Source organism: Terrapene carolina, unplaced genomic scaffold, assembly GCF_002925995.2.
Source record: "Terrapene carolina triunguis isolate 2854851 unplaced genomic scaffold, T_m_triunguis-2.0 Scaffold53, whole genome shotgun sequence".
Classification (NCBI taxonomy): domain Eukaryota; kingdom Metazoa; phylum Chordata; order Testudines; family Emydidae; genus Terrapene; species Terrapene triunguis.
In genome coordinates, this window is record NW_020664404.1 from 8,394,692 (window position 1) to 8,409,219 (window position 14,528).

Here is a 14,528-nt window from a genome sequence, read left to right on the forward strand (position 1 = left end):
AACACACACACACACACCCCTTTGCAATTTTAAGAGTCTTTTTTTTTAAGTCCCAGGAAAAGAGCAGAGAAAATCTCCCCTGATCTCCCCCCCACCCCACCCGCCAAACCATGCTGGAAGTTATTTTCCTCAATTTTCCATGTTTTTTACTGAAATTAGGGACTTTTTTTTTTTTCAGTTTCCTTTCTGAAAATAACTCTGAAACTATAATTTCCTCCTACTTGCTTTTCCCCTTCTTATTTTGATTTGCAAAGTCGCTGGCTTTGTGGAATGATGCCACTGCACCATGGCTTGCTTTGTGCCTTGCTTTATAACTGCATTCTTTAGGGCCCCAGTCCTGCAAATACTTACAATTATGTGCAACTTTTCTTACATGAGTAGAGTTGCCGAAATGCTTAAATGCTTGCAGAATCAGCATCTAGATTAGTGAACCAGCACCCCAGTCCTACAGACACGTATGGCCGTGAATTATGTTATTTGTATTATGATAGAAGGTAGAGGGCTCATCTAAGACCAGATTCCTCTTTGTTCTAGGCACTGTACAGATATATATTAAGTGACAGTCCCTGTCCTGAAGAGCATACAGTATGAATAAGACTGACCAAGGAAATATTATCATCTCAGTTTTACAGATTAGGAACAGAGGGATTAAGTGATTACTCTAAGGTCACACAGGAAGTCTGTGTCAGAGTAGGGAATTGAAACCAGATCTTCTGAATCACATCCAGTCACAAGACAGTCCCTAACCCTAAACCTTGCGTGCTTCCATTTTTTTCAGGCGTGGGTTCTAAAACAAGGGGATTCAAATTTTAACACCAATTCACTTTCCTAACTGCTGCTTCCAGCTCATAATACTCTCTTTCTCCATTCAAGGCACAAGTGAGATCCAGCTCTTATTATTTAAAAAAATTGAAAAAGCAATTAAACGATCTCATGATATTTTAAACTCTCTCTGAGTTTGTTTGTGGGGAGTGAAATGTCTAGGGATATTTATCTCTCTTAATTTCTCTCTTGCATTAGGCTGCGACGCGTGCCAGGTTCCCGCGACGTTCCCTCCCCTGTATGTTAAGAACAGTTTTTCTGATTTCTGTCATGCAGGGAAAATTGCGATAGATTTGAAAAGCAGCGTATTCCCAGGAGAAGAGCGGATACAGATGATTTGTACTTATGAGAAGAGATGTGGCGGTGGGTTTATTTGTTCCCCCTTTTACTCAATGAATTCTTCCATTTTGTGTAATTTCTCAGATAAGAAGTTTTATCAGAAATAGGTTTTACTTGTTAATGACACTTAAGTGTACACAGTTAAACACAGGCTATCAGATCTAAAAGCTCTGCCAAAACCTGGCGCCAGTCACTACCCTGTCTCCTTGCTGGGGGTTTGTTTGTCTGACAGCTGAAAGGAGTCACTGCTGAAAGACAGTCTTGTAATGAATGCACTGTACTGGGATTCAGGAGGGCTCAGTTCATTTCCCAGCTCACGGCCACAGACTTTCTGTGTGACCTTGGACCAGTCACTTAATCTCACTGGCTGAGATTTTCAAAGCTGCCTAAGGGGATTTGAACAGGCCAGTTCCCATTAATTTTAATGGGAACTGGCCAGCCAAATCCCTTTGGAAACCTCAGCTTCTCCCTCTGTAAAATGGGGATAATAATACCTCTCCTCCCACCCTTTGTCTTCCCTGTATCGTCGGGGAGCTCTTTGAGGCAGGAGCTGTCTTGTGCTTTGCATTTGAACAGTCCCTCACACTGTGGGGCTTTGATCTCAGGTGGGCCTCTGGGCACTATTGTAATACAAATAATAATTTGTTGCTGTGAAAAAACATGAGAATTTGGGCTGCAGAACTTCCAGTTCCAAGCAGCACAAGTGACTGCTTCCTGGACCGCATGGCCCTGTGTTGACTCAGCAGTTCATACACCTGATCTCCCTGCTCCAGCAGTGCAAGGGCGTTTACAGCCTGACCTAAATTTCCCCTGTGGCAACAGCAAGAGACAGGGCTCACTGCCAGATCCTGATCTTCCACTCCAGCAGAGGGATCGGCTGCATCCAACCCTCATATTTCTGTCTGGCTAAATGGAAGAGGAAATATCCCACCAATTTACCCTGATCCCAGCAACAAGGGGCTTTGGCCTTCCCTGGGCTCTTACATTTTTTATCCTTCTGTATTAAAGCACTCCGTCTGCATTGGACTGAGTCACTGGGAGCAGAGGGAGCTCAGCACCTGGCAGGATTGGACCCTGACAAATTGGTGATAGCAGAGGGCCAGTCACGGGATGGAACGAAATCAGTAATCCCAGATCAGATTCAGATGTGGCATGAGACCAGAGTTGCAGCCGCTTACACCAGCTCTGAATTTACCCGGTGTGCAGTTGTGCTTGTTCTGCATCTCAAGACCCAGTTCTGCATTCCAGCATCCCGGCTGGTAGGGGGCATTTCTGGGTGTTTCTTGTTGTGCCTCTCCACTGCCTTGGTGCCAATTTGAAGAGCTGCTATTCTCAGCTCGCTGCCGCTGCACGAAAAATTAAACTCCATCTGCTCCTCCTGAAAGAATGAGGGAAGAAACAGACTCCTCCACCTGCTAAACTGCACTAGTTGCCATCTAGGGCTTTGCTACGGAAACTCAGACGAGTTGCGTAAGGTAAAGGGACTACAAATCCCCAAGGCCAGTTGGTTGTGCCAGGCGATCTCCAGCTGACCAGTTTGGAAGAGCAGAGCCAATTTAGACAACCTCACACCCGGGCATAGCACATCCAGGTCACGTTAGCAGAGGGAAGGTTTTTTGGTAGATGACTTCATGGACATAAATTCCATAATAAGGATAATACTGGTGCACGGAAACTTCAAGCACGCTTAGGAGATGCTCTGCTATTTCAGGCTCATTTCTAGCAGCAAGAGGAGAGATTCCTGCCCTCTCCAGCCTGTTTTTCTCCCAGTGGTATAATCAGAACCCACGGTTAATTGAGGCCTTTTTTGGCTTTCCCTTAAAACATGCTGTCTCGTTTTGTTGTGTCTGCACAAGCAAAACAAGTGACATAGGCAACTTCCAGCCAAAGCAGGAGAAAAGGTGATGTGGGTGCACTCTCCCTGCTGGGGTGATGGTCTCTGCAGAGACTGTCCTGGGTTGAACTTCTGCCATGCTGTATGGTAAGACCCCTCCCCTCTCCAGCCCTCCCCATCTCTCATGATGGGACATAGAAGAGATTCTCCTAAACACCAGTAACAAGACTATAAGTGCAGATGTGTCCCAGAGAAGATTTCCAATGCCCTCACTCATAGATCCTGGATCATAGAATCATAGAATATCAGGGTTGGAAGAGACCTCAGGAGATCATCTAGTCCAACCCCCTGCTCAAAGCAGGACCAACCCCAACTAAAGCATCCCAGCCAGGGCTTTGTCAGGCCAGGCCCTAAAAACCTCTAAGGATGGAGATTTCACCACCTCTCTAGGTAACCCATGCCAGTGCTTCACCACCCTCCTAGTGAAAAAGTTTTTCCTAATATCCAACCTAGATCTCCCCCACTGCAACTTGAGACCATTACTCCTTGTTCTGTCATCTGAGAACAGTCTAGATCCATCCTCTTTGGAACCCCCCTTCAGGTAGTTGAAGGCTGCTATCAAATCCTCCCTCACTCTTCTCTTCTGCAGACTAAATAAGCCCAGTTCCCTCAGCTCTGGTCCTCTTCCCGGCAGCCCTGTTGGAATAATCTGGAGTTTATAATTCTGGAGAAAAGTCCTGGGAACACTGATCCCACGAACCCCTCCTCTGCAGTGTCTAGATTCACAGGTTGTGTCTGTTTCCTCCATAAGGTGGCCCCTGAGTTGTACCTACCGATGGACGTGTCTAGTCACCTTCTGGCACTGGGGGGACTGCACATATCATGGGATTTGCTTCCTCCTGAGGAGGAGGAAGAAGGGCTCAAGCTCTAGAGGAAAGAGAGTCGCAGGATGAAGGCAGTATTTGGGTTCACCAGGCTGTTAGCGGGGAGGCTGGAAGGAGGCAGCTGGCTCTCAATAACTCAACGGAGTTCCATGTTCTGAAAGGCTCATGGGGCAATTTGTCTCCATAATAAACTGGATTTTTCCATTATGCCTTGGGAACGGAATCAGCAACTTACTCACCAGGGGGACCCACCTGGAAGCACAACACCCATGGTCACCCCCCACTCCCACCTCTAACACAGCAGGTGCTGGAGCCTTTGTCATCTGCATCCTGATGTTTGGGTACTCCCAGGTTTGCAACATTCAGCTGGTGCCCGTTAAAAGACTTGATATTCTCCCTGAGCCCTTTTTAATTGGTTTCAATGAGCTTGGTAATTAGTTTAATTATCTTCTGTTATTGTGCGGTGCCTTGAGATGCCAGTCAAGTCTGTGAGTGCAACGTGTCAGATGTGGGGGTATTACAAAACCCCTGGGAGGAACTCAAATACCTACCATCCCATGACAGGAGCACCAAGAGCAGGAGCCCTTTGTATGGCGCAAGATTTGCAAAGGGCGTCTACCTCCAAGACCAGCTCAGCATGGCTCCTACCAGTTTGGGCCAGGGACAAGCTTCCCTTCTGGCTCAAAAGGCGGACATGTCTCCTACAAACCAGGAGAGTGTGGGTGCCGGTTTCAGCTGAGGAACTATGGAGATGGCGCATGTAACCTATGCAGCTGGCAGAAGAGGTACTGTAGAAGGCACTCTGATGATGTGTTTAATTTCGGCTCCAGCATTACTCCCCCTACTGGCAGACACAGCCCCAACCCTGTTCTGGGATGGAGATTACCGCTTGCATTCTTCTATTAAGACAAACTGGTGGGTCTCTAGCATTAGCCAGCTCCTAAGTGCTAAGTCATCAACATGTTTTGTAGAGGCTACTGCTGACGTATGGGGGAACTGGACAGCTCCAGAAACGAATAAGAGAATACAGAGCTCTACGTTGCTAGTTCAACTCCAACATAGGCTGATGCTGCTCAAAGCTGTTACCATCTGACTGCTGTTTGGTGGCCCCTGGGAAATGAGTGCAGTGGGTCTCAAGTTTAGAGAGGAAAGATGGTCTTGTGATTAAGGCACTGGACTGGGACTATGGAGATCTACATTCAATTCCTATCTCTGCCACTGACTATATGGCCTTGGGTTTGATGCTTAGGCTCTCTCAGCTTCCCATCTGTAAAGTGGGGATAATAATACTCCCCACCCAGAGTGTGAGCTTCAGGGCACGGACTCTCTCACACGTTGTGGGTGTACAACACCTGGCATGATGGGGCCCATAGGTGCGACCATAAGACACACAATAATCATGGCAGTCTAGTTCCAGGGGGCAGGCCTCACCAAAATCACCCCTGCAACTAGTGCGAATTGCCTCCTTTTGTTGGTGGTTTCCACAAAGATGGAATGGACAGTGGAGACTGAATACCCCTGTCTCCCTTTCAAGGTGGGGCCTCCTGGGGCAGGGGAGAGGCATGCCAAGGGAGCAGCAAGCCAAGCAAGGCACCCCTCTTCTGCCCATCACCAGACAGTTGCTAATCCAGAACCCTTCCCCCGCCCTCGCTTTATACAGAGAGATGAATAGGTGCCAAACTGTGGGCCAGATCCTCAGCTGGTGCATATTGGCATAACTCTGTCAAAGCCCCCTGAACTGTGTCGATTTATACCAGCTGAGGATCTGGCCCCATGTGTCCAAAGACCGACCCCAAATCTTTAAAAAGCCTTTGGTGGTTTCCTCTCTCGGGTGGGGTGGGGTGGGGTGGGGTGGGATGGGAGGGAAGAAATATAATGCAGAGTAATTTTCCCTGAAGATGTTCATGCACATTCTCTCTCTCTCCATTCTTCATCATGCTTGGGATCCTGCTAATAAGTCAGAAAGGAGGAGGAGGGGGAGAAAGAAAGGAGCTCTGCTGAGCTTTAAGCCTGGTATCTCCACACAAAAAAATGCTGTGACTAATGCTCCCAGTTGGCAAAAAGGCAGTGTAATCAAAACATTTTTTTTTTTTTAGTCCTTAAAGTTAGTCATTCTGCAAGCAGGAATCCAAACAGGCAGACATGAAATGGAAGCCACAGTGCCTGAGAGCCTCTTATGCAATAGGCAAGGCACTTAGCTAGGAACGCTTCGGTATTGTCCTGGACGCTTGTGGCTTTTAAATTGGGAAAGGAGCAGCATCCGGGGAGTGGATGGCTCAGGGGGAGTGACAGGGGGAGGATGTGCAACATGCAGCATTTCACTGCCAGGTTCCTCAGCCCAGGTCAGTAGCAACTAAAAGTTCTAAAGGAACTTTGGCAGCTCACATGAACATTTGGTAGGTCCAAGTTGAGTTCCCAAAAGGCAGATGTGCCACCACTGCACGGTCCCTTTCTTGGTAGTCTCACCAGAGAGACCATGGACTGTATGGGCTGCAGAGAATGAACTCTCCTCTGATCCTATAGGTCCAGCGTGTGCAACAACGGGGCAAGCTCCGCTGCCAATGTGCCATTTCTGGAGAGGCCTCCTCTGGAGTGAAGTTCAGTCTTCGTTGCCCATTCAATCCAAGAGCTGTCTCTTTTCTGCCGTCGGAGTATGTGGGTGAGGTGAAAAGCCTAGAAACTCACCCCCTCGTGTTGCCACCCAGCCCCCCCTAGCTTCTCCCATCACCTTCTGAAATGCCAGGGCCTTCTGTGCCCTCTGTTGGGCTTACTTTTGGAGATGCCCTTTTATCTACTCCTAGACCAAAAGCATCTCGGTCCTCCACCACCCACAACTCCAAGTATCTCCCTAGCCATGGAACATGGAAAGATTCCCCCAGGCAAAGGTGTAGTTGGTAAGACTGACCATAGTCATCACCCTGGAGCGCCACCATTTTACCTTGGGACTGTTATTAGTAAGGGTCCAACTCTCCTCAAAGGTTCTCTTTATACTGATCCAAAAGGTTACCTGTGCTGTCAGTCCCTCTTGCCACCTGAGAAAACACAGGAGCCTTTGTTCTCCAGCCCTGTCCCACCCTGAGGATACAGACAGGAGTCTGCATGGTCCTGACATGATGTTCTAATTCCCCATGTGCTTGGCAGACAAGTGACTGACTCAAAGCCTTTTCCTCGCATCCCACTGGCACGGCAGGGCACCTGCCTGCACTTGACAATCGCCCTGTTCACGTTTGGAACTGAACAGAGGCTGTGGCTGCTGCCATCTTGACTGGCCCTCAGGTCAGTGGCCTCTCCCTCCCTGTGCCTGTTTCAAAATAGGGATCTGGGGCCACGCTGCAGGGAAGTTCAAACCCTGTGCCACAAACTGGAGTGAGACGGGTCTCCCAGGAGAAGCTTGTAATTGGCCTGGATGATGAAATTGGGTGGGGGAGAGGTAAGCATCTAGGACTGCAGAGAGGAGTACATCTGACAGCAGCAGCAATCGGGGTGGGGAGCTTGTATGCAAGTCCTGGGGTGTGAAGCTGAGCGTGTTGTAATCCAGCCTTCTGCAGTGGTGGCTCCAAATGTCGCACTAGTTCTTTGGAAGGCAGCAGCATGCCCCATTCTTTACTTATAAGGGTGTACAATCCTGCCTGGGAGGCGGGAAATCTAGCGTCCGTTCCCCGCCCTGTCAACTGACTAGCAGAGGGACAATAATCCAGTGGTTAGGGTATTCACCCAGGAAACTCAAATTCAATTCCCTGCTTTGGCATGGAGTTCCTGTGTGACCTTGGCCAAGTCACTAAGAACCAGATATTCAAAGGTATTTAGGTGCCTAAAGATGCTGATAGGTGTCTCGTGGGATTTTCAAAAGAGCCTAAGAAGATTAGGTGCCTAACTCCCACTCGGCACCTGTCTGCATCTTTAGTCACATAAATACTTTTGAAAACCTTGGCTTTTCATCTCTCAGTTCCCCATCTGTACAATGGGGCTAACAGCATTTCCCTACTTCATGGGGGTGGTGAGAGGATAAATACATTAAGGATCGTGAGGTACTCAGGTACTACAGCAATGGAGGCCAGATAAGGACCTAATGAGAGAGGGCAGGACATATAACCTTACTGGGTACGTCTACAGTAGAATAAAAGATTCGCAGCATGGCCACGGCTGACCCAGATCAGTTGACTCGGGCTCAGGCTGCAGGGATAAAAATTACTGTGTAGGCTTGGGGCTACTTTGGGGCTTGGGTTCTGGGACCCCCTCACAGGAATCACTTTAAGTCACTTTGATTAAAATTTTCCAACTAATCTGTTATATATGGGTGCTTCCTTTTTTTGATGCCTGATCTGAGCCACCTGGAGCCTGACTTTCAGAGGACCTGAAAACTTACAGCTCCCATAGACGTCAGCTGGAGCTGTGGTAGCTCAGTGCCTCTGAAAATCGTGCCTGATGGCATAGGTCCTGAAAAATATTTAGACGCCTAATTTCCATTGATATCAATGAGAGTTAAGTGCCTAAATATTTCTGAGGATGTGGGCCTAAGTAATTCTAATCAGCCACTCAAAAGGCATCCAAAATCAGAGGGCACAATCCAGCACATCTAAATGTTTTGGTCTTACTCTTTTTGCTTCAGTTTCTGTATCTGTAAAATGGGACCAGTTACCCCTGGAAGCTTGTGAGGGGCAATTTTTAAAGGTTTGTAAATGCTTTGAAGATTATAAATGGTAAGCCATATGGTTCCCTACTCAGTTCCCATGTACTTCATCAATTTCATTGACTATTGAGTGCAACTGGACCCTTCCTGACATTGCAAAAATCATAATACAATCGTTCCCTCAAAGGCTTTTAAAAATAGTATGCAATTTATTTTCCTTCTTAGTCACTTGCCTCCACCTTACGTTACATTTAATTTATCTTGTTCGTATCAGTTCCTTGCCATGGTCCTGTCTCTCAAGTTTGTTTTTCTTGTGGATCCTGGCATTGTTACTTGTTAACCTTTTTTGTGTTGTACCAGCTCTCTGGCAACCTGGAATGACTACATCAAGACTCAGTATTAAAGGGAAGAACTGGAAGCCTTACTCAATCCGCCCAACCTGGCTGGATGCCTACACTGAAATGACTAAGCCAGAGTCGCTAACCTGTCCCAGCATGTACTGGACCTTCCTCAGGGGCTGTGTCTAATAATAAATAAATCACGCTTAAAATGAGAAGCTAGCTTCAAAGTTGTCTGCAGAGAGACAAGTCTTTCCATCCATTGGAGCAACACCTCTTTATCCCACTGCCATAGACATACGTAACTGCTGCAATGCAGCCCCCAGTAGCACATCCACTGTGCAACAACAGAGGTAGATTTTTGGACGAGGCAAGTTGGGCAAATTCTGTCTCCTTGGAAGAGCGCTGTGGAATGCGCACACTGCAAATAGGCCTGGACCCATAAGCTGTCCACTTTGTGAAAGCCATTCAGCTGCATGGGTGTCGATTTATCTGCCTCGGAGGGCTCCCGGGGCTAAGCTGCAGCTATTGCTGGGAGCTGAGTTTGAAGTTCTAGGCTGTTCCCCAAAGCCAGGCCCTGGAGTGGCTCAGGGAACGGCTGCTGGGGGTCATTGCAATGTGCTGGGCTGGAGCATGTCCCAGAGAGCTGGTGATGGCAGAACCGGGGAGTGATCGCTGCAGCCTGGCAGGGCAGCCGCATGCCAGCCTTGCTTTGTAAAACTGTGGCGCAACCTCTCACCAGCTCAGCCCAGCCCAGTGATGTCATGACACTGGACAGTGACATCACAACACCAAAGCACGGCTCCACATCGTGACATCACGACAAAGCGTGTGACGGCGTGGCTCAGCCGGGGCCCAGGCTGTCTGGGAGGCAGCATGTTAACGTCCAGCTGGCCCCGCCCCCAGACGGTGCGTGACGTCATGCCGTCTAGCGTGCCGCTTACCTCACTTCCGGAAGGGGCGGGGCTAAAGAACAAGCGCTTCCGGGAGAAAGCCGGGGCCGGAGGGGACCATGAGCTGGTGAGTGAAGCAGGGGGAGACGCTGGGGGCTGGTCCCGCTCCTCCGGCCCCGGTTCCTGGCCTTTCTCTGCCGTCGGCCCCGGGTCTCCCCGTCTCCTCCGCGCTGGGCCTCTGCGGCCCCCTCCCCCGCGCGAGACACTCGGGGCTCCCCGTTCGCCCAGCCCTGCCCCCACCCCCCGGGCCATTCCCCCCACTCCCCGTTCGCCCGGGCCCGCCTCCCGCCTCTGTCCCGGGTCCCTGGCCCTTCTCCCGCCCCCCCCCCCTCCAGCCCTTGCATCCGCTACTGACCTGATACCCGCATCCCTCTCGTGTCCTCCCCAGCTCCCGCACCACCCTCCTGTCTCCCTTGTAGCAAAGGGCTGTTGTGTCGGGTTTGTTACTGTGTGGGGGGGGGCGGAAGCCACCTCGCTTGCTGACCTGTGTGACCCAGTGTACGTGGGGTTGTTAGCGTGAAAACGTGCCCCCTTGTTTACTTCTCGCCACTGGTGTTTGTTACTCCCTTTGGAGAGTGAAAGTGGGCTGGTTAGTTTCACTTTCTTTTAGTCCCTTTCACTCTCAGGACCCCCCCCCCCCCCTTACAGCACCCGGTTCCTGTAGAAAGGGCCCGGGCCTGAGAGTCAAACAGCCTGGGCTGAGTTCCTAGTTCTGCTGCTCTCCGCTCTAGTGTGAGAGTTGCTTCCCTTCTGCACATTAATTCCCCCCTATACAATATGGGGCTGATATTTGGCTCTCCTTTGTGAAGCAGCTCTTGGTCTGTGGATGAGAAGCATGTTTTATGGTCTGATCCAAAGCATATGGAAGTCAGTGAAAAGGCACCTATAGACTTTAAAGGGTTTTGGATCTCGTTCCAAATTCTTATTTATTTGTATACTTGCCTAACAATGTCTGTAATATAAACACAGCAGAGGAAGGTTTACATCAAAACAAAACCTTTTTGCTAATTTTTTTAAATGCCTGAAACAGTCTATTAATAGGTTTTATAAAACCTACATTGGGTTCAGAACTAGCCGAAGTCACTTTAGCTTGTATCTTGCCTCTCAAATGGATTTCAGTATGTTTGTGATACAGACATTATTTGCACCTCATAATGTCAATATTAAAATAGTAACAGTGCAGACTGGGGGATGGGGTTTTGTATGTACTCTCCCGTGTGTGCTAGCAATGCTGTCCAGTTTCCTCATGGGAAGGCTTCCTGCCTTTGTAACAGGCCTGGCAGCATATCTCATCTTAGCTTGGGAATGTTAAGTATTGCTATTTATGAATGTTTGTGTGTTAAAGTAAATGTGTGTTGGATACTTCACAGAACAATTTGGAAGATACGGTCTCTGACCCAAAGAATTTGTAGTTACTAAGAAGCCCCAAGCAGGATCAGGCCACTATTGTGCTGTACAGGTGCATGCATAGATCTGTTTCCAGCCCCGAAGAGCTTACTATCTAAGGCCCCAGTCGCTGACTTCAGTGGCACTACTAATGTGTAACGTTAGCCACATGTAAATGTTTGTGGGTTTGGGGCCTAATTTTTGATGGGACAGTAGCAAACAAGGGAGGGGATGGGATGAGTAAGGACCAGAGTACAGCAATGTGCATATATGCATAGGATATCCTGCCCAAAAATGAGATTGATTTTCTCAAAAGTAGCATAGTACTACTTGCTTAACATCTTATTGCTTACCCAGACACACCCTTCCCTACCTTCCTGGTTCCCCCCTCTTAGTCATTTCTCCCTTCTCTCTGACTGAATCCTCCTCCTTACCTACCCTCCTTGCCTATTGCAAATATGATTATAAAATAAATGTACACTTTTGCTTTGAGTCTGTTCTTCTGTTATTAATGAAAATGGATCTGTGATCAGATACTTGAAACACTAATGCAGCCCTTCACACTCATGGTTTCAAATGACTGTAAGCTTTATTTGCAATAAATTAAAATAACTGATGATTTTCTTTTTAAGATTATTGGTATTTATCCATCTTAGGCATTTCTAATGTTTATTGTAATGTCCAAAAATCATTTGATCAAGACATTTAAACCACGTACACATATCATCAGTATACTTGCATACTCAGCTATCCAGAATGACTTTCCAAATATGTTACTTGTCTGGCTACAAAACTTGATTTCTTGCTTTGTAACAGATCAATGTGCAGCATTTCTGAGTAGATTCTTCTAACCTCCATTTCCCCGCATAAAGTTTTGCTTAGAAACCCTTGTTGGGTTTTGTATTTATTCTTGCTCACCAATTCCTGCTCAAATGGTCTCAGTTTACAAGTCAAATGTTTGATTTTTTTCCTAGCTGCTGGCACCGCAAATTCAAGTTGAGAGTTGAAAAAATCTAGCAGTGTTCTCTCTGCCTCCTACTGTCACCATAAGTAATAAAGATTCTAGGATCAGAAGTTTGCTGACAACTTTGTTCTAAGAGACTCCAGCTCGCTCTGCTGTGTCTATATTGGCTCTTCAAGGATAACAGCAGAAACTTTTCTGTATCTGTAAAGTCAGCAGATCTGCCTTGAAGACAAACAGGGCATGGATACATTGAATAAAAAGTTCCAGTTGAACAGAATCATCTTCCTGATTATACTGCCCTACTGTTTAAAGAAAGGAATATGTACTTTATAGTCCAGGTAGCCTAATCAGTGTATTTTTAGTCCTGACTCATGCATCACTTTATTGTGGTAAATTATACATAGAAACACCCATTGCTGCACTTAGATATTAAAGTAATCAATTCATTTCACTCTCTCTATCAATCTTACTACTCTCTTAAATTGCACAGCACAATCATTCCACCTGTGCTTTCACTGACACCGCTGCATCATCTGTGTTCTATGCTATAAATGGCTGCATCCTAAAACCAAACATTTATAAATCTACCTAAAGTTAAGGGGACCATGTCAAGTTAAAAGTAATATTACTTAAAATGCCCTTAACTCTTTCACTTCTCTGATTGTTAAAAATGGAAGGAGAGTAAAAACCTATTGTATTTTTTTACCAATTTATACACTTTTACTTTTTTAGTTCTGTTCAGCCTGGGCAATGAAAATAGGTAGTTTCACTTTGAGGTTCTCATGTATTCACACAATGATGGGATGCTTGGTTTGTAAACATTGTAGAAGGACCTTTAACTCCAAACAAAAAGAACTTTAGTTGGAGCTTTAAAAAAGTTCCTCTGTGTGTGTGTTCAAGTCAGATTTGCTAAAAGCTCTGTACAAGACTCCTAAAACATTGTTATGGGACAGATCACATCCACAGTTCCTCTCGTGTGTGTTGGTCATTTAATTAAAAATATTTTTACTGCCCTAAGCAATTTTTCAATCCTGTTAATCATGTAGAGCCAAAATAGTGAGAGATAGATGTATGGTGATGTAAGAAAGAGAGAATTTAGCTTGATTCTGAGATCCCAGATTGAGTTTGTAGGGCTGGCCAATAGACAAATAAGCTTTAGTCTTTGTCTGTAAACGTGCTTTTAAATGTGGCTATGGTTAGAAAAATAACTGTGAAAATAGCACCTCGCTCAGCAGATTTACTCCCTGTATATTGAGAATCAGTTTTTGCTACATTTTACACCTGTTAGCACTGCAGAGCTAATAAAACCAGATGGCTCAGGTATCATACGTATCGTCATTAATGAAGTTCCCAGTACAGAGCTAAATGCTGTCAAATTACAACTTTGCACTTCCTTTGAAGACAATCTGACAGCACAGGTGTAACTGAGGGGAAAATTTGGCATGCAGACTCTATTGATGGTGAGGAATGAGCCAGAAAGAACGCAGCTTGACCCTCAGATCCCTGGTGAGTCTGCATAGCTGATGGTTAGAAAAGAAATATTCAAACCAAGCCAGTCCAGTTTGATCAGAAATAACTGAGACCGTAAACAGAATTTTATCATGTCATTTGTGAATTCCCTTTTCAGAGCATAACTGCATGTTAAGCTCTTGTCTACACTAAGGATTTGCCTTCACTACAAAGTTAACATGAGTTGTAACCAGGGATCCTAGAAATCCATTTGCCACGGAAAAATGCAGAATTTGTGTTCTTAGAGAGAATCTTTAGTTTTGACATTTTGTGAGGAAAATAAAACCAAATACAGTTGAACCCCGATTATCCAATCTAATTAGCACTGGGGCCAGCTTGGATAATCAAAAATTCAGATAATCAGGGGAATGGGCAGGGCTTGGGATGTCAGCCCCAGGCGGCGGTGCTCAGGCTGTCAGCTTAAAAATTGTAAATATATCAATAAAACGTGTTCAACTGACACCTATATCTATTGTGGCTAGGGAAACTAAAGTTCACTGTTTCCTTTAAATAGCAAAAAAAAAAGTGCATTTTTATGTTTTTTTTAATCAGAGGATTTTGGTTTTTTTATCAGAAAACTAGGATCCCTGGTTATAAGTCAGGTCACGTCCACACACAAAAACACTTAGGTGCACTTACACTTCAGCATAAGCCCAAGGTTCGAACTTAGGCTGAAGCCTAACCTCCCTTCCATCTTTACCCAAATCATTCTAACCCAGGGTCCCAGGACCCCACAAGGGTGAAGGGTCCAAGCCCGAGTCAAACTGGGAGTCTGGGACCTAGGGTTCAAGCCCTATTGCTTTGCAGTGTAGATGCAGCCCCACTGGACCCAGGCTCTGGGAGTCAGCCAAAAGTATCCCACATTCCCA

General features: G+C 46.6%; 1 protein-coding gene across 1 annotated transcript in view; it reads left to right on the forward strand.

Moving 5' to 3' along the window:
• Positions 1 to 9,810: 9,810 nt before the first annotated feature.
• BIN3 (bridging integrator 3) overlaps positions 9,811 to 14,528 on the forward strand; it is a 55,354-nt gene continuing 50,636 nt past the window's right edge. The window contains exon 1 of the mRNA XM_024197260.3: positions 9,811 to 9,867. Coding sequence (XP_024053028.2) covers positions 9,860 to 9,867 — 8 coding nt within the window. The 5' untranslated portion in view covers positions 9,811 to 9,859. The remainder of the gene's footprint in view (positions 9,868 to 14,528) is intronic.